The 24,083-nt window shown below is 48.7% G+C and overlaps 1 protein-coding gene across 2 annotated transcripts in view; it reads right to left on the minus strand.

The window, feature by feature from the left end:
- LARS2 (leucyl-tRNA synthetase 2, mitochondrial) overlaps positions 1-24,083 on the minus strand; it is a 315,249-nt gene that overhangs the window by 72,183 nt on the left and 218,983 nt on the right. For both annotated transcript variants that reach the window (XM_075316613.1, XM_075316614.1), the window contains exon 15: positions 22,847-22,950. In XM_075316613.1, the coding sequence (XP_075172728.1) occupies positions 22,847-22,950 (104 nt within the window). The remainder of the gene's footprint in view (positions 1-22,846; positions 22,951-24,083) is intronic.

Consider the following 24,083-nt stretch of genomic DNA (forward strand, 5'->3'; position numbering starts at 1 on the left):
GAGAATATACATGTTATACTCCGGGGAAAAACTCATTATCTCGAATTGATTATATCTGTGGAAATGAAAGAGTCTGTGCCCATATACAATCGGTATGTCATTTGCCCAGATCAGTATCAGATCACTCTCCGGTATTTGTAGGCATTAAATGGGAAGGATGTAAATCTCATAAATTGTCAAGGAAAATTAACCCTTGGTGGCTGTCACTCTTTGGAGCCAATGACAGGATTCCTGATCAGCTTGGGGCATACACGGAAATGAACTCCGTGGAAGAGAATCACTCGGCTTATTGGGACGCGCTTAAGGCGTATCTGAGGGGATGCTGTCACTCCTCTATTTCCTATCTTAAGAAACAGGCGGCCATAGAGGAGGAGGAATTGGCCACCCAAAATAGAGTGCTTGAACATAGATTCACCTCGGACCCCTCTGAGGAAAACAGATCTCATTGGCTTCAGGCTGGGAGGAAATATCTCTTGTATTTGCAAGACAAGGCTAAGAGACATGTATTCTTCACGAGCCAGAGGTACTTTGAGCAAGGGAACCAGTCCAGTAGCTTACTGGCGTTCCTGGTGCGTCAATCCAATAGCTCACCTGCTGTCCTTAAGATTAGAGACCCCCGTGGAGGAACAGTTACTTCCGTCAATGGTATAATGGAGGTATTCTTGGACTTCTATAGGAACCTGTATGAGTCCAGGCTGACCGTGTCAAGGGAGGAGATTGCTGAGTACTTACGAGATCTGGAGTTTCCCAGGTTGACTTTGGCTCAGAGATCGGCCTTGGATGAGCCCATTAGTATGGAAGAGATGGTGGAGGCGATGAAGACCCTCAATAAGGGTAAGGCGCCTGGGCCAGACGGACTCCCGATTGAGATCTTTGACAAATATCAGGGGGAGCTGGCCCCAGCCCTCCTGGAAACGGTTGAAGCCTCGTTCAGCAAGGGACGGTTGCCTGATTCCTTCTATGAGGCAACCATTGTCCTGCTATTGAAACCAGATAAGGACCCATTGGATTGTGGCTCGTACAGACCGATCTCTTTGTTGAACTCCGATTACAAAATTCTCAGCAAAATTCTAGCAAATAGACTCAAAAAAGTGGTCTCCTCTATAGTACATTAGGATCAGTCAGGATTCATCCCGGGTAGGAGTACCTCGGATAATCTGAGGAGAGCGCAGGTGGTCTTACAGATGGGCACCAAGCTAGAGGAGGATTGGGCTCTGGTCTCCCTGGATGCAGCCAAAGCCTTCGACTCTATAGAATGGCCATACCTGCTGGAGGTGCTGCGGGCATTTGGTTTCGGCAACGAATTTATCAGATGGATTGAGATCATATACAAAGCTCCATCTGCTAATATTCAGGTGGGCGGTGGTGTGTCGGAAACTTTCCCTTTGGGGAGGGGAACCAGACAGGGATGTCCCCTATCCCCTCTCCTGTTCGCTCTTGCCATGGAACCGCTGGCGGTGCGCATTCGGGCGGACCCAGTCTACCGGGGGGTGAGACATAGTAAGGGAGATGAACGTTTATCTTTGTACGCAGACGATTTGTTACTGTTTGCATCTGATCCGGATTCCTCCATTCCCAGAGCCGTGCAATTGATTGATCGATTTTGGGAGTTCTCAGGTCTGTCAATAAACTGGTCAAAATCGTACCTCCTCTTTCTGTCTTGGAACAGAGAGGATCTGGTGTACGATCACATATGCAGGGTTCCGGTGGTGGATCATTTCAAATATCTCGGAATTATACTGGCTGGAAGCCCTGCGGAGATGATAGCGAGAAATATAGCCCCCTTACTATCGTACTTCGGGGAGAAATTTAATAGATGGAGCCAACTCCCACTGTCAGTGGCGGGAAGGATTAACCTCCTTAAAATGATAGTGCAACCAAAGTGTCTCTATATTACCCAGCATGTATTCGTGCAGATTCCTCGCTCTTTCTTCCGGTCCCTGGAATCTCTAATGATTACCTTTGTCTGGGGTTCGTCCAGATCAAGGGTCCAATTGGCCAAATTACAAAGACCCAAGGATATGGGGGGTATGGCCCTTCCTGATCTTTATATTTACTATCTGGCCAGACAATTGAAATATTTGGGTCCATGGACACTTCCCCGAGTTGGGGGTTCTCCGGAGGGGCTCCTGGCAGAGTTCACAGGTGTGGATCTCCTGTGGCCGTTACTGACGGATCACAGGAGGGCCCCTGAGGGTCGTGTCCTCCCGATACACAAATTGGGGGCCAGGATCTGGAAGGAGGCTAAAGCCGTATTTGGATTTTATGATGTACCAACTGAGACGCCCTTATGGGATAACTTGGACCTTCCACATTTTTGTGGGTTGCCGGGGTTTGGTGAATGGAGGAATCGCGTAATAATCTCCCTGGGATCACTGCTCCGGGATGGTGAACTCCGCCCCTTTGCACAACTGCGGACAGAATTCGACTTGCCGGAATCTCATGGGTTTCAGTATCTCCAGATTAGGCACGCCTTTCGAGCTCAGTTCTCTGGTCGTGGGGTTAGATTCTCTTCCTTCCCAGTCATTGGAATTATTAGATCACAGGGCCCTGGTGGTCTTATTTCTAAACTATACTCCTCCCTCATTCGGGCCAAGGCCATGAATAATCCTCTTTCTGTCCGTGAGAGGTGGAGTGCCAGGATCCCTGAAATTGATGATGTAGTGTGGGACGACATTGTCGAATCCCACACATTGGTCTCTCCTGCTGTCAACAATAGACTGATCCAATTATATATAATACACCAAAGTTATATTACTCCCCAGAGATTGAACAAAATGAAAAAGCTGAACAATTCGGTGGGGATGGGTTGTCCGAGATGCGGGAGAGACGGTGCTGATTTCTGGCACATGATATGGGATTGCCGAGTCATTCTCTCCTATTGGAGTGAGATTGTAATGACTCTTTCCGCCATATTTCAAAAAGTGGTTGCTATGTGCCCAGTCCTGTGTCTATTTGGGGTGGTAGATGTACGCTCCTGGTCCCAAGATGAGAATCTATTAATAAAGAAGGTCCTCTTTCTGGCCCGGAAGGGCATTATACTAAATTGGATGAGCACTCATTCCCCAACTAGAGCCTCTTGGATTGCATTGGTAAATGCAATAATCCCGTCAGAACAGTTTGTTTACAAGACAAGAGGCTCTTTAACTAAATTTGACAAAATCTGGGGTAGATGGATGAGGTCGCCCTTGACTGGCGGATCTCCTGGTTCTCTTGCTGATAACCTACAATCGGTATTATCGCAATAATAGCCAGTAGTTCCCCGGTAGGCAGAAAGGAGACACATGTGATTCGTGATACACTATATTAGGGATACCACGAGTTCCCCGAAGCTTGGGTTGCAATCTCCTTGACGATATGGGTTCTCTTGCCTTAAGTTGGATGTGTCTCGCGAGCTAACACCTTTACTATGTTTGATGCTCTTTGGATATGCTGAAATAATGGACGCTGATTTGATTGTTGTTATTTTATTATCCTGATGACCAACCAGTTTACATGTACACTGTCTCACTGAACAATTTGCTGATTTATTCTTTTATGTAATGTTTTACTTAACTTTCAATAAAACGAGTTTAAAAAAAAAAAAAAAAAATTCAACCGTTCATCAAAACTGACTGTGCATGAGGCAATTCCTTTATACCCGGTAATTGTTAGAGATGTTGCCCATGTGGTTACGGCTTTGCCTCCAACCCAAGTTACTGTAGAGAGGTTGTTCTCTAGCCTTAAAATTATTAGGTCAGATTTGAGGTCATTTATGAAGGAGGGTCTGATGGAAGCAATTCTATTTCTTAGAACAAATTCATACACTGCACAAATGTTATTTCGTAGGTTTTTGTTGAAAACTGTTTTTTGCCACTTACATAGTGTATTACATAGTGTTATATATAACACTATGTAATACACTATGTGAGGTAGCGCGGTCGGCTGCGCAGCAGAAGACACGGGATCCAGGCATTAAGTTTCACAGCACACGGTGTTTAATGTCCAAACAAAAATCCACAGCAATATACATGTCTCTCCAGCAGAGACTCAGGGAGTTGTGATCACTCCCTCACACCCGGCACACCTGCCCCTCGTTCCTGTTTCCATTTAACCCTTCCTTCAGCCTGTAGGGAAACAGCATTAACCCTAGAGTGGATTTACTTTCTATCATGGAGTGAGCACAACCGGGGCGAGACATACCGGCCGTCATAGATAACCCCGGTCACAGTCTCACATACCCCCCCCCTCAGTTCAAGCGAGCGGGGTTGAACTCCTGCCAGCAAACACGGGCCGCGGGACAAGGCATCGGCGTTGCCCTGCAACCTACCGGCCCGGTGTTCAACCGTAAACCGGAAGTTCTGCAGAGAAAGGAACCACCGGGTAACCCGGGCATTCCGTTCCTTGGCGGACCTCATCCAGACCAGTGGAGAGTGATCCGTCACCAAGCGAAACTGCCGTCCCAGCAGGTAATAGCGTAGGGACTCCAAGGCCCACTTGATCGCCAGGCACTCCTTCTCCACTACGCTATAATTCCGCTCGGGAGGGGTGAGCTTCCTACTTAAGAAGGTGACGGGGTGTTCCTCCCCCTGAACCACCTGAGACAGCACTGCCCCCAGGCCGACCTCTGAGGCGTCAGTCTGTACTATGAACTCCTTCCGGAAATCAGGGTGTACGAGAACGGGCTGTCCGCACAGGACCCCCTTCAGGGCCCGGAAGGAGTCCTCGGCCTGCGGAGTCCAGCGTACCATGACGGACTTCTTGCCTTTGAGAAGGTCCGTCAAGGGGGCTGATAGTCCCGCAAAATCCTTTACAAACCTCCTGTAGTACCCCACGATACCCAGGAAGGCCCTAACCTGCTTCGTGGTCAGGGGTCTAGGCCACTTCTGGATCGCCTCAACCTTGTTAATTTGGGGCTTAATCACTCCTTGGCCTATCACGTAGCCCAAGTAGCGGGCTTCCGTGAGTCCCAACGCACATTTCTTGGGATTGGCTGTCAATCCGGCTGTTCGAAGCGCGTCCACCACCGCTTGTACCTGTTCCAAGTGGGTCTGCCAATCGGAGCTGTAAATAATGATGTCATCAAGGTACGCTGATGCATACGCCTGGTGGGGTTCCAGCACCAAGTCCATCAACCTCTGGAACGTGGCCGGAGCGCCATGTAACCCAAAAGGCAAGACAACATAGTGGAAGAGACCCTCCGGCGTAACAAAAGCGGTTTTCTCCTTGGCGGACTCCGTCAGTGGCACCTGCCAGTACCCCTTGGTCAGGTCGAGCGTGGTGAAATATCGCGCCTGTCCCAGCCTATCAATCAGCTCATCCACCCGGGGCATGGGGTAGAGATCGAACTTGGATATTTCGTTCAATCTCCGGAAGTCATTGCAGAACCTTAAGGAGCCATCGGGTTTTGGTATTAGGACAATGGGACTAGCCCATTCACTCCGGGATTTTTCGATGACCCCCAGGCGTAGCATTGTCTTCACTTCTTCTGATATGGCTTGTCTTCGAGCCTCCGGCACGCGGTATGACTTCAGGCGTACCTTCAGGTGGGGCTCGGTGACAATGTCATGTCGTATCAGACTGGTCCTACCCGGCAACTCGGAGAAGACATCGGGGTTCTGCTGAACCAGCCGTCTGGCCTCTCGCCTCTGTTGCTTGGTGAGGGCTTCTCCGATCCTTACTTCCGGTTCGTCCTCTCCGGAGGTCGCTGAAGCCGGGAGTGAACGACCCGAAGAGGAGGGAGATGGGGGAAACTCAACCATCAGGCTTTCCCGTTCCTGCCACGGTTTTAATAGGTTGACATGGTATATTTGTTCAGGTTTCCGCCTACCGGGCTGCAATACTTTATAGTTGACCACCCCGACTTTTTCCTTTATCTCGTAGGGGCCTTGCCACTGAGCCAGGAATTTACTCTCCGCCGTGGGGATTAATACCAACACCCGATCCCCGGGTTTAAAGGTCCGCACGGTGGCTTGTCTATTATAGCGGCCGCTTTGCGCGGCCTGAGCCTCCTGTAAATGCTCCTTCACAATTGGCATGACCGCGCTTATGCGGTTCTGCATTCCTAAAATGTGTTCAATCACACTTTTATGGGGGGTGGGCTCTTGCTCCCATGTTTCCTTTGCCAGGTCCAACAATCCCCGAGGATGTCGCCCGTATAACAATTCAAAAGGCGAAAACCCCGTGGATGCCTGTGGCACCTCTCGGATGGCAAACATCAAATAGGGAAGCATCATATCCCAGTCCTTCCCGTCTTTGGAGATCACCCTTTTTAGCATGGTTTTCAGGGTTTTATTGAATCGTTCTACTAACCCATCCGTCTGAGGATGATACACAGACGTACGCAACTGCTTGATCTGGAGTAGCCGGCATAGTTCTTTGGTCACTTTAGACATGAATGGGGTCCCCTGATCCGTAAGGATCTCCTTGGGCAACCCCACCCGGCAGAACACAGAAAACAACTCCCGAGCTATAAGCTTTGCCGCAGTATGTCTGAGAGGTATCGCCTCTGGATACCGGGTGGCATAGTCAACGATCACTAGGATGTGTTGGTGCCCTCGAGCAGACTTTACGAGGGGCCCCACCAGATCCATCCCTATCCGTTCAAAAGGGACTTCTATAATGGGTAACGGCACCAACGGACTGCGAAAGTGGACCAGTGGTGCGGTAAGCTGACACTCCGGGCAGGTTTCGCAGAACCGTTTTACCTCCCCAAAGACCCCGGGCCAATAGAACCTTTGCAATATTCGCTCCTGCGTTTTCTTGACCCCTAGGTGGCCACTCATCAGATGTTTATGAGCCAAGTCGAGGACCCGCCGGCGATACGGCTGGGGCACCACCAACTGCTCCACCCCCACGCCCCGTATTTCATCTACCCGGTAGAGTAAATCCTGTTTAAGAGCGAAATGGGGGTACCTTACCTGGGCACCGGGCAGCTGGGCCACCCCGTCAATTACTAACACCCTATTCCGGGCATGTATTAACGTAGGGTCCTGGAGTTGGGCTGTCCCAAACGCATCCGGGGATGCCTCCAAGTCCGGGATGGGCTCGACCGTCTCAGCCTCTCCTGCCAATACCTCTAGGGGCGACCTATCGGGTTCACATTCTGTCCCTATCATGGGGACCCCTACGGCAGGTGTCCCGGATTCAGGATTGTAGGGCTCAGGCCCCGGACTGACCAATATCGGAGGGGATCTAGGGGTTCCCTTCCATAAAGTCCAAAAATAGGGCAGATCCCGTCCTAGGATCACGTCATAAGGAAGAGTGTTAAGCAGTCCCACCTCATGTTGCACCTGACCGCAAGGTGCTGTGATGGTGACAATCCCCGTGGGATAGTCTCGGCGGTCCCCATGTATGCAAACCACCCCCACGGTACGTCCTGTGGCCTTTACTTTAGCCCTCAAGGTGGATCGCACAAGGGTCACTAAGCTTCCGGAATCCAACAATCCTGTAACCGGACATCCATTCACCTGTATTTGGCACAAGTGGGGCTCAGTCTCTGGGGGAACCAGGTCAGCGGTACACACCACCTGAGCATACATTGAACCCCGCCGGGTAACCCCACAATCCATGGGCTCCGTGGTCAGGGGACACTGGGCTTCCATATGTCCCACCCGCTGGCACCGCCAACATCTAATAGGGAAGGAAACCCCCTTGACAAGTTGTCGTTTAGGGTACATGGCCTTCCGGACCTCAGGAACGGCGGGCGCGGCCTCAGCCAGGATGGTAGCGGACTCCTGTACCGGTGTCGGCGGTGGGTCCTTGGCCCTAGGCTTGGAGGGGCCGGACCGACGGGCGGTACGCAAAGTGTCAGTGTCCCGTATCAAGTCCTGCGTAGCCACATGCCGCTCTACCAGGGACACTAATTGGTCCAGGGTACTCGGGTCACCCTGTCCTACCCACCGTTGAACGGTGACGGGTAAAGTGCGCACAAAACGATCCACTACTACCCTTTCCACCATTTGCGCCGGGCTCAGAGTGTCAGGCTGCAACCACTTTTTTACAAGATGTAATAAGTCATAGGCCTGGGAGCGTACGGGTTTGGCTTCCTCATAGAACCACCGATTTACCCGCTGAGCCCGTACATAGGTATTCACCCCCAACCGAGCCAGTATTTCGGCTTTCAGGGTCACATAGTCAATGGCGTCCTCGGTACCGAGGTCCAGGTACGCTTTTTGGGGTTCCCCCGTCAGATAGGGCGACAATACCTCAGCCCACTGGGGGGTCGGCAGCTTTTCCCGCTCGGCCACCCGCTCAAACACTGCCAGGAACGCTTCCACATCATCCCCCGGGGTCATCTTTTGCAACGCTTGTCTCACCGCTTTCCGGACGCTGCCGTCGTCACCCGGTCCCGGGGTTGTTGCTGCCGGTCCGGCACGGATTGACTTGGCCAGGAGAACCATCTGTTCTTGGTGCCTTTTTTCCTGCAATTTCAAGGATTGCTGGTGCTGTTGCTGCTGTTGCTCCAACGTCCGGAGCAGGTGGGTATTCACCTGTTGTTGCTGTGCATTAGCCTCTTGTTGTTGTGCATTAGCCTGCTGCTGCTGTGCATTAGCCTGCGCCAAATGCCTTAGTATGTCCTCCATGGCGTCGCTGGGTTTGGGCCGTAGTATAGCTGCTTGAATCCAGGACATGTGCTACCGGATCACCAGAAAAGGAAGTACACCTCACCGGGCTGGCATGCCCGCCGATTCTCCACCATATGTGAGGTAGCGCGGTCGGCTGCGCAGCAGAAGACACGGGATCCAGGCATTAAGTTTCACAGCACACGGTGTTTAATGTCCAAACAAAAATCCACAGCAATATACATGTCTCTCCAGCAGAGACTCAGGGAGTTGTGATCACTCCCTCACACCCGGCACACCTGCCCCTCGTTCCTGTTTCCATTTAACCCTTCCTTCAGCCTGTAGGGAAACAGCATTAACCCTAGAGTGGATTTACTTTCTATCATGGAGTGAGCACAACCGGGGCGAGACATACCGGCCGTCATAGATAACCCCGGTCACAGTCTCACACTATGTAAGTGGCAAAAACCAGTTTTCAACAAAAACATACTAAATAATAACATTTAGTATATTGCTTATATTTAAGTGAAAAATCTCTTGTCGTGCAATGTGAACATCAGACATTTAATCATTTTTATGATAAAATAATCAAGATATTTAGATAGAACATAAAATATATTTATTGGAATACAACTTTAGAACACAAAAAACTATAATAAATTGTAAATATGTAACACAATATGTAATTATATATATATTATACATGCACACACAAGATATATATGTAATCTACTGTATATTACATATTGTATAACATATTTACAATTTATTACAGTTTTTTGTGTTCTAAAGTTGTATTTCAATAAATATATTTTATGTTCTATCTAAATATCTTGATTATTGTATCATAAAAATGATTACCGTAAATGTCTGATGTTCACAATGTAATACAATACATTTTTCACTTAACTACAGTCATATGAAAAAGTTTGGGCACCCCTGTTAATATTAACCTTTTTTCTTTATAACAATTTGGGTTTTTGCAACAGCTATTTCAGTTTCATATATCTAATAACTGATGGACTGAGTAATATTTCTGGATTGAAATGAGGTTTATTATACTAACAGAAAATGTGCAATCCACATTTAAACAAAATTTGACCGGTGCAAAAGTATGGGCACCCTTATCAATTTCTTGATTTCAGCACTCCTTACTAGTGATGAGCGAGTACTAAAAAGCTCGGGTGCTCGAAGCTCGGGCCGAGCCTCCCAAGATACTCGTGTACTCGGCCCGAGCAACGAGCCCAATGTTATCCTATGGGAGACCCGAGTATTTTTGTGAAATGACCCCCCGGCAGCATGGAGAAACCCTAAAAATGTCACAAAAGTCTCAGAAGAGTGCTCAAATGACATGGCAACAGCATGGGGAAGACCCCTTGAAGCATTTATCACTGAAAAGTCACAGCTGTGAACAAGTTTGTCCGCGTTTTACGCCATTTTTACGGACTCACCAGAAAACCTTCCAAAATGACCCCAAAATGATTTTTCATGGCGGAAATGTTAAGGGCACATACCCAATAGTGAGATAGAGCTGGTGTATGTTACTTTTTGAGATTAATACATGAAAGATTTTACGTGAAAACATTGTGTGGCACTCCGATGTCCCTGAGAAGAGACGTACATGAAGGCCTCTTGAGTCTAATGTGCCCATTTTGAGGAAGTGAGTCTTTGTAGTATTTTCCTTTGCCAGGGCAGTCCAAAATTGTGAGGTTCACCAATGCCCCTGCATACAGACGTGCATGATGGCCTGTAAACCTGAAGTGCCCATTGTAAGGAAGTGGGTCTATTGTAGTATAGCCCTTAGGCAGGGCAGCCAAAAATTGGGAGGCTCCACGTTGTCCCTGGATAGAGACGTGCATGAGGGCCTGTAAACCTGAAGTGCCCATTGGAAGGAAGTGGGTCTATTGTAGTATAGCCCTTAGGCAGGGCAGCCAAAAATTGGGAGGCTCCACGTTGTCCCTGGATAGAGACGTGCATGAGGGCCTGTAAACCTGAAGTGCCCATTGGAAGGAAGTGGGTCTATTGTAGTATAGCCCTTAGGCAGGGCAGCCAAAAATTGGGAGGCTCCACGTTGTCCCTGGATAGAGACGTGCATGAGGGCCTGTAAACCTGAAGTGCCCATTGTAAGGAAGTGGGTCTATTGTAGTATAGCCCTTAGGCAGGGCAGCCAAAAATTGGGAGGCTCCACGTTGTCCCTGGATAGAGACGTGCATGAGGGCCTGTAAACCTGAAGTGCCCATTGGAAGGAAGTGGGTCTATTGTAGTATAGCCCTTAGGCAGGGCAGCCAAAAATTGGGAGGCTCCACGTTGTCCCTGGATAGAGACGTGCATGAGGGCCTGTAAACCTGAAGTGCCCATTGGAAGGAAGTGGGTCTATTGTAGTATAGCCCTTAGGCAGGGCAGCCAAAAATTGGGAGGCTCCACGTTGTCCCTGGATAGAGACCTGTTAGGTTCTTAGTGCCTCCGTGCTTGCATTTAAAAACCGCACGTGTGTGCCTGTTGGTGGCAGCTTTCCGCTGCATTTGTGCGAGTTTTGCAAAAACTTGGATATAACGCACAAGTCTAGTGAATACACATCAGCACAGCATTGCAAAATGCGCAAGGGCGTTGTCAACGAACAAGGAAGTGGACGTGATGGTGGTGCAGGCAGAGACTGAGGTTGTGTGCAAGCTCTAATTTCGCCACAACAAAGGGCCACATCTAGTCGCTCGCACGTCCTGTCCCAAATTCTTGTGGACCGCAGCAGTACACCGCTCTTGAACCAAGACCAGTGTCAACAGGTTGTTAGTTGGATAGCGGATAATGCTTCCAGTCAGATTGGCACCACCACAAACACTCTGTCTTCCACACGGTCAAGTGTCAGTAGCCGTGATACTGCACCGCACATTTCAGAACCTGATCCTCCTTCCTACCACCAGGCCGAGTACACGTCCACGGACATTACTGATCCCACACTTGGACACTCGGAAGAGCTGTTCGTTCACGTTTCCATTCACAAATTCTGGCCTCTCGCCAGCTCCTGTTGAAGTGGGCCATGGCGAGATTGTATGTACAGATGCCCAAATATTTGAGCAGCCACGTTCTCACGAAGTTGGCAACGTGTCTCAACAAGGGGTGGACGATGATGAGACACAATTGTCAGGAAGTCAGGAGGAGGAGCAGGGTGCGGAAGAGGAAGACGACGTGGTGGATGATCCAGTAACTGACCCAACCTGGCAGGAGGATATGCAGAGCGACGACAGCAGTGCACAGGGGGAGGGAGGCGTAGCATCCCAACAGGCAGTAAGAAGCAGAGTGGTGGCCCCAGGCAGACGTCAGGCAACTGTTCCCCGGAACAACACGACACAAGGTGCCTGTACAAATGTTAGGTCTTCCCGAGTCTGGCTGTAATACTATTGTATGTATTGAGGATTTCGATTGCGTTAGGGCAATGACAACCAGAGACGAGTTCTTGGTGCAAGACGTTTATAATATGCAACCAGCAAATATGTACATAAACGGAACAAAAACACAGTAGAACATAAATACAGGAAATACCTTCCAGGGACGGAGCGAAAGGGAATTCCCGGGACCGCGCACCGGACTCCCCCAGGGAGACCACCAAGAGCGAACCCCTATACAGGGACTGTCTGGCAATCACCCCAGAAGCCCTAAATGCGCAGCAGCCGGGACACAAAAGGGCAATAGGTAAGTCCAAAAATGTCCGTACGTGATGTGAGTCCAGAGTGGTATTAAACGGAAGGAACCGGGCAGAAGTGCCGACCAAAGACGGCAAACGGAGTCCGGGCACAGCTAGATGATACCAGATGAAGTCCAGAGTCGGTGTCGGTTGTTTTCCAAGAGGATCCGAATAACAATCAGGAACCAAAAGCAGCAGGGCAGGAGCACACAGGAAGCAGTATACTCAGGCACTGGACTAAGCTTTAGGGGCGGCTTTTAAACAGATGGACAGGAAGTAGGGCAACAGAACAGAAAACTCCATGTTAACAAAGGGCAAGCTCTTTCAAAAGAAAACTGGAAAACCCGGAACTCTGACACTGGCAGTTTTTTAAGTTGGCTCCAGATGATTCTAAAAAGGCCATTTGCAACACCTGCCATGCCAGCATCAGCAGGGGTACCAAAACTAGCAGCCTGACCACCACCAGCATGATCAGGCACATGTCAGCCAAGCACCCGACTTTGTGGGAAGTACAACAGAGTCGAGGAGCAGTGCTTGCTGATGTCACTGCTACGTCTTCGCTGGTTGTGCATGCGAGCCAATCCCCTGTCCATGCTGCCTGCGAACAAGCCTCCTCCACTCCTGCACCTGCAGTTGCCTACGCAGAAAGAACACCATCATCAAGCACGTCCTTGTCCCAGCGCAGCGTTCAGTTATCCATTCAGCAAACCTTTGAACGCAGGCGCAAATACACTGCCAACACCCCACATGCCACAGTTCTAAATGCTAACATTTCGCGACTGCTTGCGCTGGAAATGTTGCCTTTTAGGCTGGTTGAGACAGAAGCATTCCGCGACATGATGGTGGCAGCTGTCCCACGTTACTCGGTCCACAGCCGCCACTATTTCTCCCGGTGTGCCGTCCCCGCATTGCATAACCACGTGTCACAAAACATCACACGTGCCCTGAACAACGCTGTTTCAGCCAAAGTCCACCTAACCACAGACACGTGGACAAGTGCATGTGGGCAAGGCCGCTACATCTCGTTGACGTCACACTGGGTTAATATTGTGCAAGCTGGGACCCAGTCTGAGCGAGGGACGGAACACGTCCTTCACACACCAAGTTTTGCAGGCCCTACCTCAGTCAGGGTTTCACACACACTCTACAGCTCCGGAATGTCATGCTCCTCAGCCTCCTCCTCCTGCGCATCCTGATCCACTTTACCCTCCACACCAGTCCCAAGCTGGAAGTGTCGCGGGCGGAGGAGGGGACGGTGCGCTCTCCCACTGCTCGGGTCCGGCTGACGCTGCTCTACGGCTGCTGCTGCTCGTTGGCTCGAGCAATGGCCGGATCCCGGGGACTCGAGCGGCGCTACTCGCCCGTGAGTGAAAAGGGGTGGTTTGGGTTTTGGGGATATTGTCCGTGACGCCACCCACGGTTGTGGTGATTGTGTGTGGACACCACCGCTGCTCTGGACGGGGATCCCGGGAGCCTGTGACAGGGAGCAGCTTTGTTGTTATTTCTCCCCTCCGTGGGTAGGGGGGTTGGTTGTCCCGGGGCCTGGTGATGGGGTAGAGATGGATGACAGGCGGGTTGCGGGGCCTGATGAGGTGCAGGGTCGCAGGGGCAGCGCTGTGCCGCACGGCACGGAGGTACTCACTCAGCCCAATGATGATGACACAGTTCACGGTAAAACAAGTGGCTGGATGGACAGGTCACTCGGACGGCTGCGGTTGTTCCTCCCTGCAGGTTAGTGATGACTGTCTCTCCCTGCACCTAAGTTAAGTGTTGGTAGTGATGGTTTCCCAACGGTAACCCGCTCCCCGACCTGGATATGGGCCGGAGGAGCCCCTTTTGCCCACAGGCGCTGGCCCTGGGAGACGGTTGCCCTTAGCGGTGGCGGTGTCTCCCCTTCACGGTTGTACGGTTGCCTTCTATCTGGACTTGGCTGTTTGGAAACCCTGAGGTTCCCTTCACTAACGGATTTGGCAAATTCACGGCGACACCAAGCCTTGCCGGGATCCGAAAGTCCTCTGCCAATGGTGCTGGCTTCTCTTTGTATACCGGTCCGGTACGGCCGGGTCACCACCCGTCCACGGTCCTTACGGCAGACTCCAATCGGCCTCCACTGCAGACGGTCACCACATCCTGCCAACCTTGCTGTCCTGTCCGGGCCACACACCCGGACCAACTTCAGGCTCTTTGCTGTCACTTTTCTCCTCTCTACTACTTTCCTCCTTCCACTTCCTTAGCTTAACTCTCACTGCCTGTGTTTTCCCTCCTCCTCGGTGGGTGGAGACCAACTGCCTGGCTCAACACCATGGTGTGGACAACAGCCCCTGGGGAAGGCAACAAGGATTTTGTGTTTTGACTATGATATGCCTGCAGGGAGTGTGGGGTGTTTAAGTGTTGTGCTCTGTGGCCCCTGGCTTGTCCAGGGCGACACAGAAGCACTGCAGCACTGCCTCGGCGAAGCGGCAACAGGCAGTGCTGAAGCTAATCTGCATAGGTGACAAACCCCACAATGCAGAAGAGGTGTGGACAGCTCTGAAACAGCAGGCAGATCACTGGCTCACAACTCTGAACCTAAAGCCAGGAAAGGTCGTGTGTGACAATGGCCGGAACCTGGTGGCGGCTTTGAGGCGAGGCCAGCTGACACATGTTCCATGCGTGGCCCATGTGCTCAACCTCGTGGTTCAGCGGTTTCTAAAGTCATACCCAGAGCTGTCTGATCTGCTGGTAAAAGTTCGCCGCCTGTCTGCACATTTTCGAAAGTCACCTACTGCTTCAGCCGGCCTTGCCGGCTTAAGACGCCGTTTGCATCTTCCGGCACACAGACTGGTGTGTGATGTCCCCACGCGTTGGAATTCAACTCTGCACAAGTTGGTCAGGATATGTGAGCAGAAGAGGGCAGTTGTTGAGTACCTGCATCACCTAAGCCGTCGGGAAATGGGTCAAACTCCACACATAACACCTGAGGAGTGGAGATGGATGTCCGACCTATGCACCATCCGCCAAAACTTTGAGGACTCCACCAAGATGGTGAGCGGCGATGACGACATTATTAGCGTCACCATACCGCTTCTCTGCCTTCTAAAATGGTCTCTGCTCAAAAAACAACCATGATGCATTGCAGGCGGAGCGCGATGAGTTTGAGCAAGAAACAGTAGTGGGTGTGGGTGATGATAACACACAGCCCAGCCTCGTCTCATCACAACGTGCAGTGGAGGACTATGACGAGGAGGAGGATGAAGACATGGAGCAACTCTCTGGCCAAATTGAGGATATGACATGCAGTCATATCCTCGGTTCAGCGTGGCTGGCCAGAGGACAGGGTAGATGATGAGGAGGAGGAGGAGGACAGCATGTTCAGTCATCGTGTTGGTCAGGATACTGAAGTGATGGCTGTTAAGAGTCTGGCACACATGGCTGACTTTATGGTAAGCTGCCTGTCTCGTGACCCTCGCGTTAAGAACATCTTGGCCGACAATCATTACTGGTTGGTAACACTGTTAGACCCACGCTAAAAGGAGAACTTTATGTCTCTTATTCCCGAGGCGGAGAGGTCAGGCAAAATGCAGCAGTTCCAGAAGGCCATAGTCACGGAAGTAGGCAAAGCATTCCCCTCACAAAACGCTAGCGGCATAGGTCAGGAATCACTGGACAACCAAGGCGTACAGCCGAGAGGGGCACAAGTCCAATCCGCCAGAGGTAGGGGAACAGTCTTTAAGATGTGGGACAGTTTTCTCAGCCCCTCACATACCACAGCCCCTGAGGTGAGGGGTAGTGACACAAGAAATCCTAAGTTTGGCCAGATGCTCAAGGAGTACCTTGCAGATCAAACTGTACTCCGACATTCCTCTGTGCCTTACAATTAATGTGTATCCAAGCTGGACACGTGGCATGAATTGGCTCTCTACGCCTTGGAAGTCCTGGCCTGCCCTGCCGCTAGCGTTTTGTCAGAGCGTGTTTTTAGTGCCGCAGGTGGAATCATTACAGATAAACGCACCCGCCTGTCAACTGTAAATGCTGACAGGCTGACTCTGATCAAGATGAACAAGGGTTGGATTTGGCCAGACTTCACCACACACACCAACAGCAAATTACAGCGGAATTTAAAGTTTGTAACGGGAATTTGCCATGTACCTCCACTCACCCATGGTAACACACTTCTGGACTTTGGCTAATCGCTGGACTGCTCCTCCTTCTCCTCATGCGCCATCATGGTGACCGTTACAATAGTTAAGCCGTTGTTTCAGGTATACCCCCAGTGGTAAATTTTTTCGCCCATTCTTTCTGAATGGGCATTACAACGACAGGAGACCCGCTCCTTTGCAATGGGAACAATGTTTTGAGGCCCTCATGCACATCTCTATCCAGGGACAATGTGGAGCCTCCCAATTTTTGGCTGCCCTGCCTAAGGGCTATACTACAATAGACCCACTTCCTTACAATGGGCACTTCATGTTTACAGGCCATCATGCACGTCTCTATCCAGGGACAATATGGAGCCTGACGCTGCCACCGACTGCCACACACATGCTGTTTTTAAATGCAAGCACGGACGCAATAAGAACCTAACTGGTTTTTAGGAGCGACAATTACTGAGAAGTCTGACACTATCAGACACTGCTGACTGACGTGTATTATACACTAGACTTGTGCGTTATATAATAGTTTGTGCAAAACGCGCACCTGTACGCTGCCACCGACAGACACACACGTGCTGTTTTTAAATGCAAGCACGGACGCAATAAGAACCTAACTGGTTTTTAGGAGCGACAATTACTGAGAAGTCTGACACTATCAGACACTGCTGACTGACGTGTATTATACACTAGACTTGTGCGTTATATAATTGTTTGTGCAAAACGCGCACCTGTACGCTGCCACCGACAGACACACACGTGCTGTTTTTAAATGCAAGCACGGACGCAATAAGAACCTAACTGGTTTTTAGGAGCGACAATTACTGAGAAGTCTGACACTATCAGACACTGCTGACTGACATGTATTATACACTAGACTTGTGCGTTATATAATAGTTTGTGCAAAACGCGCACCTGTACGCTGCCACCGACAGACACACACGTGCTGTTTTTAAATGCAAGCACGGACGCAATAAGAACCTAACTGGTTTTTAGGAGCGACAATTACTGAGAAGTCTGACACTATCTGGACTGTTTTACACTGTGTACACCAGCCCCAGATATGATGAAGGCTGGTATACGGTCACCACTAGGAATGGCTATATACCCTGCCTGCCTGCCTGCCTGCCTGTATACTGCTACAATAGTCCTGACAAGGACTCTTCTGGTCACTAGCCTGTATTCCGACCTGGCTATACCCTGCCTGTATATAGCAACAATAGTCCTGAGAAGGACTCTGCTACTGTACTCCGACCTGGCTATACCCTGCCTGCCTGTATACAACTAGAATAGTCCTGAGAAGGACTTCTGGTCACACTGTTTGCAGCCCTGCTCCGGAACTAACTATAAAGGGCCGCAAAGCTTTCCCTGAATCAGCGACACTCTCCCTGCACTGACTGTCTGGATAGCTGTGAGCAGAGCACAGCGCGCCGGCCGGTATAAAGGCTCGGTCACGCTGTGCAGGTCGTCCAATCACTGCAATTCCACAACTAACAGGGCTGTGGCATTGCAGTGGTCTGCCAGCCAATCCCTGCATGAGGGCTGGCTCTCAAAAGAGCGCCAACATGCAGAAATGAAGACCACGAGTACAGCACGAGTATCGCGAGATTACTCGGTCCCCGCCGAGTAGACCGAGTACAGTGATACTCGTGCGAGTACCGAGTAGTAACAAGCATGCTCGCTCATCACTACTCCTTACTACTTTTTACTGACTTACTAAAGCACTAAATTTGTTTTTGTAACCTCATTGAGCTTTGAACTTCATAGGCAGGTGTATCCAATCATGAGAAAAGGTATTTAAGGTGGCCACTTGCAAGTTGTTCTCCTATTTGAATCTCCTATGAAGAGTGGCATCATGGGCTCCTCAAAACAACTCTCAAATGATCTGAAAACAAAGGTTATTCAATATAGTTGTTCAGGGGAAGGATACAAAAAGTTGTCTCAGAGATTTAAACTGTCAGTTTCCACTGTGAGGAACATAGTAAGGAAATGGAAGAACACAGGTACAGTTCTTGTTAAAGGGAATGTATTGTCAGAAAAAAAAAATTAAATACCTGAAAAAATGTAAAGTAATATTATTTTAATGTTTTGTTTAAATATTATTTTCTTTTTTTAATTGAGCAAAATGTAAAAAAAAAATTAAAAAGTTTAATATTTTCCACTGTTTCCACTGTTAAACACTAGGGGGAGCAGCTTCTGAAATCCTACAGAAATCCCACTGTAGGAAAAAGCTCACGTTACAGCTTGCAGTAAAGTGGGTGGAGTCTGCTCTCCTGTGTGTGGTGGCACGCCTCCACCTCCCAATCTGAGTGTTTACAAAGGATAACAGAGAATGACATGTAGGGACACAATGCAGAGCCATTTTGTTGGTGACCAGAAATGTCTAAAGTGTCACCAAGGACAGCAGGAGTATCACACAGGAGAAGACTAGATACACGGCTCTGCAGACAGTATCACACAGGAGAGGATTAGACACACAACTCAGCAGACAGTATCACCCAGGCTAGGATTAGATACACAGCTCAGCAGACAGTATCACCAAGGCTAGGATTAGATACACAGCTTAGCAGACAGTATCACCCAGGCTAGGATTAGATACACGGCTCAGCAGACAGTATCACACAGGCTAGGATTAGATACACGGCCGTGCACACAGCATCACCCAGGACAGGATTAGATACACGGCCGTGCACACAGCATCACCCAGGACAGGATTAGATACACAGCTCAGCAGACAGTATCACCCAGGACAGGATTAGATACACAGCTCATCAGACAGCATCACCCAGGACAGGATTAGATATTGTCTGATGAGCTGTGTATCTAATCCTGTCCTGGGTGATGCTGTCTGCTGAGCTGTGTATCTAATCCTGTCCTGGGTGATACTGTCTGCTGAGCTGTGTATCTAATCCTGTCCTGGGTGATGCTGTCTGCTGAGCTGTGTATCTAATCCTGTCCTGGGTGATGCTGTCTGCTGAGCTGTGTATCACCCAAGAGAGGATTAGATACACGGCTCAGCAGATAGTATCAAACAGGAGAGGATAATACACAGCCGTGCAGACAGCATCAGCGGCGGTACTCGCATGCAGTGGGGCACGGGCACACACATACACAGCAGCGGCGAGCAGAGCGGTGGCTGGGGAGAGCGGAGGGAGGAAGTGTCATCGGAGATGGTAACGGCGGGGGGAGGGGCGGCGGTAGCAGTAACGGGGGCTGGGGAGAGCGGAGGGATGGGCTGTCAGCGGAGACGGGAACGGCGAGGGGGAGGGGCGGCACTAGCGGGGGCTGAGGAGAGCGAAGGGATGGGGTGTCAGCGGAGACGGGATCGGCGAGGGGGAGGGGCGGCACTAGCGGGGGCTGAGGAGAGCGAAGGGATGGGGTGTCAGCGGAGACGGGAACGGCGAGGGGCGGCACTAGCGGTAGCAGTAGCGGGGGCTGGGGAGAGCGGAGGGAGACGGTGTCATCGATAACGTGGGCAGGGGAGTGGAGGCGGCCTGTACTCACACATCCCGGCGGTTGACAGGGGTGAAGTGGAGCAAACAGCATACGCTGTGAGCTCCACGATGATGGCGCTGAACTCCTCCCTCTGCTGTGATCTGGACAGCCCAGGGGGCGCGTCCAGGTCACAGCATACGCCCACTGTAATGTTAAACATAGGGTCGGATAGCGACCACTATTCTCTATGCACAGGGGCTGCCATAAAGGAGTGTGTAACTGTCGTTACACACACAGCAAATCCAACATGGCCCCCAGTGCATACAGTAAAATTAGAATAACAGAAAAAGTAAATAAGCTACGATTTTCATTTTGTATTAGAAATACTTGATTTCAGAAACACTATTTTTAATACAAAAATAAAAAAACGCGATACTGTCCCTCTAAGCCCAGAAGTGGCAGGCCAAGAAAAATATCAGAAAGGCAGAGAAGAAGAATGGTGAGAACAGTCAAGGACAATCCACAGACCACCTCCAAAGACCTGCAGCTTCATCTTGCTGCAGATGGTGTAAATGTGCATCGGTCAACAATACAGGGCACGTTGCACAAGGAGAAGCTGTATGGGAGAGTGATGCGAAAGAAGCCGTTTCTGCAAGCACGCCACAAACAGAGTCGCCTGAGGTATGCAAAAGCACATTTGGACAATCCAGTTACATTTTGGAAGAAGGTCCTGTGGACTGATGAAACAAAGGTTGAGTTGTTTTGTCATACAAAAAGGTGTTATGCATGGAGGCAAAAAAACCACAGCATTCCAAGAAAAGCACTTGCTACCCACAGTAAAATTTGGTGGAGGTTCCATTATGCTTTGGGGCTGTGTGGCCAATGCCGGCACCGGGAATCTTGTTAAAGTTGAGGGTCGCATGGATTCAACTCAGTATCAGCAGATTCTTGACAATAATGTGCAAGAATCAGTGACGAAGTTGAAGTTACGCAGGGGATGGATATTTCAGCAAGACAATGATCCAAAACACCACTCCAAATCTACTCAGGCATTCCTGCAGAGGAACAATTACAATGTTCTGGAATGGCCATCCCAGTCCCCAAACCTGAATATCATTGAAAATCTGTGGGATGATTTGAAGCGTGCTGTCCATGCTTGGCGGCCATCAAACTTAACTGAACTGGAATTGTTTTGTAAACAGGAATGGTCAAATATACCTTCATCCAGGATCCAGGAACTTATTAAAAGCTACAGGAAGCGACTAGAGGCTGTGATTTTTGCAAAAGGAGGATCTACAAAATATTAATGTCACTTTTATGTTGAGGTGCCCATACTTATGCACCTGTCAAATTTAGTTTACATCGGATTGCACATTTTCTGTTAGTACAATAAACCTCATTCCAATCCCGAAATATTACTCAGTCCATCAGTTATTAGATATATGACACTGAAATAGCTGTTGCAAAAACCCAAATTGTTATAAAGAAAAAAGGTTAACATTAATAGGGGTGCCCAAACTTTTTCATATGACTGTATAAGCAATATATGTGGGAGTCGGAGTCGTAGCAAGAGAGAATTGAGAAGTTGGCTTACCGACTCCACAGCCCTGGTTGTAATCACGTAATACAAATCCCATATGATAATAATATAATAATTTTTTGTATAATATTTGGGACGTGTGCAATATGATAAAGTGCAATATGGCAATATGGGAATATATTACAAGCCAGTAAAGAAGCACTATAACTAAGCACTTTATTTACCTATATGTATATTTATTTGTTCAATATAATACTGTATACATATAAATAGGCTGCTCTTTTGATGTTATATAATTTATGCATGTCTGGTTCCACTATATGTACGAATATATATAATTGGTCTAATGAATTTGCTGTGTATGGAACCTAGGTCACGCTGCACTGTGAGTTGTTTTACCTTAACGTATTTTGTGATTTTATAGAAGCACTATCTGCACTGTGTGTATATATAAAAATATAATTTTTCTACTAATAAAATAAATTGATATAATGAATCCACTTGGAGACTAATTTATATTTTTATATATGCAACTATGAGTCGATTGTCAGTATAAGCTACTGTTAGGGCAACCAATCACAGACGCCGGTACACCGGCAATCTGATTGCAACCAATCTCAGATACTCTCACAGAGGGTGGGTGGGGAAAGCAGTGAATATGCATGAGAGTTAATGAGGGGACCCGGAAGCAGTGTGACAATCATGAGGGAGACTTTCTAAGTATCATGTCCTGCTTTAATCCTCATCTTGCTTCCTTTTCTTTTAATTTTTATTTGGGTGGCCGGACCCGAACAGGAACACGGACATCCCTGTTTAAACAGGACAATTTGTTGCTCGGAAAAATGTTTCATAACTAGTGATTGGCGAACCCAAACTGTAACGGTCGAGGACCATGCACGGACTCTGAACTTAACTATTTGTGAGGTAGAGAATAATGACAGCGTCTGCACACAGAATGATCTATGACTGATCATTCTAAGTACATTTTACTGTGCTAGAGTTTGTCTCCTTTACTGGAGAGACAATTTGAATATTTCCTAGAGGGGCATGGCAGCTATAAGACCCCTTACTTGGCAGCCAGACTGGCTTGCAAAGTCTCCTTAAGGAGAATAGTGTTCCCCCGTGGTCCCCACATAGCTTTCTCATGAGCCAGATCAGATACCCCATACTTTGCACTGACGAGGGGCAAGCACCCCGAAACACCGTGTCTGCAAATTGGGATTCTGATCTGGCTTATATATCCTGAGTCATATTGCAAAGGATTGTTAAAAATCCACTTGTGACTTTTAGGATCGCTACTTCCAATAGGTGGCGCTGCGCTAGAGTTTGTCTCCTTTACTGGAGAGACAATTTAAGTACATTTTAAGCACGGTCAGCCTGCCTCAACAGGCTGTTAAGCGAACACCAATCGGCAAATATGCAGCAGATCGGCAGCCTTTTCAGTTGTAGACAGTGCAGTGTAACCCAGCTTTACCCAATGTTTAGCAGATAACACACAATAAAAAAAAGCATAACTTACCACTTATGTTCACTTCATCTCTTTGTAAATATCTCCCGCTGGATACAAGCCGATATGTTTGTCCTTTGATGAGTCCTTGTACTAAAAGCTTATTGAATGGTTCCCTTAAATAAAAAAAGGAAAACAATTGGGGGAGCATAACTTACAAAAATACAAACAAAAAAATCTTACTACGGTATGTACGGTATATTAAAAAAAAAAAAAAAAAAATCGGCAACAATGCAAAGAAATCTTCCAATGACAGAAGTAGAGTGGAACTACTGCAATTAAGTTGCAATGCGATGATAAAAATATTTTCTTTTTTTGTTAAATAGTCTTTTCTTGGAAGACACATTTACATCTCAGCTTTTCCAGGAACAATGCCCCCTATACATCAGTACCACAGTAGGGTTAGCTCTGGTATAGCTCTCTAATATACAGACTATGAGACCATCTCCCGCCCTGTCAGGGGGCTACAGGCAAGCCTTGAGCAGTTTGATTTTGTTTCCCCGCTGTTAGCTGTTCTAGTTTTTCGCTATTTTACTTTTTAATAATTTAAGAATTCTACAAATAACAAGCTGAGAGATAAGTATAGTGAAGAAATTGATTGCGCCCTTACAGGCTTTTGTAAATGTGGATATTTAATAAAGTGAATGTCAAAACATACATCTAAATATGTCAACAATTCTGTATCAATTTCTTAAAGTATCATGCTACTGTTTTTTTTATGTCAACATTTGTTAGCCATCAGTAAAGTATGTTCTGTGTGGACATTAAAATACTTACCAATTGCTGTTTTCTGCCGTTTCCAGCGCTGCTCAGGTCCTCTCCTGCATCATGTGACCGCAGCTCATTCTGGCCAGCTTGCAGTTAGTTCCTTTCTTAAAGTAAGTCCATGAGAGCTCCTTCCTGAGTCTCATAGACTTACATTGAGAAAGTGACTTCTGGTCCACAAAGAAACACTGTGTAAGGCCCCCTTCACACGTCCGTGAAAAACACGCACGTGTGTTACGGGCCGTTTTTCGGGTCCGTGTCCCGTTTTTGTGTCCGTTTTCATGGTCCGTGTGGCACCTGTGTGAATTGCGTATGCTAGCCGTGTTTGTGTGCAGAACGTCCGTGTGTGCGTGTGGAATTAACGTGTATGTGTACGTGTAATGTCCGTGTGTAATGTCCGTGTGTGTGATGCACAATGTCGTTTATAAATGTCGGCTGACAGCAGACAGAGTTGCGCGATGAGAATGAACTCGGGTGAACTTCA

This window comes from Anomaloglossus baeobatrachus, chromosome 6 (assembly GCF_048569485.1).
Source record: "Anomaloglossus baeobatrachus isolate aAnoBae1 chromosome 6, aAnoBae1.hap1, whole genome shotgun sequence".
Lineage (NCBI taxonomy): Eukaryota > Metazoa > Chordata > Amphibia > Anura > Aromobatidae > Anomaloglossus > Anomaloglossus baeobatrachus.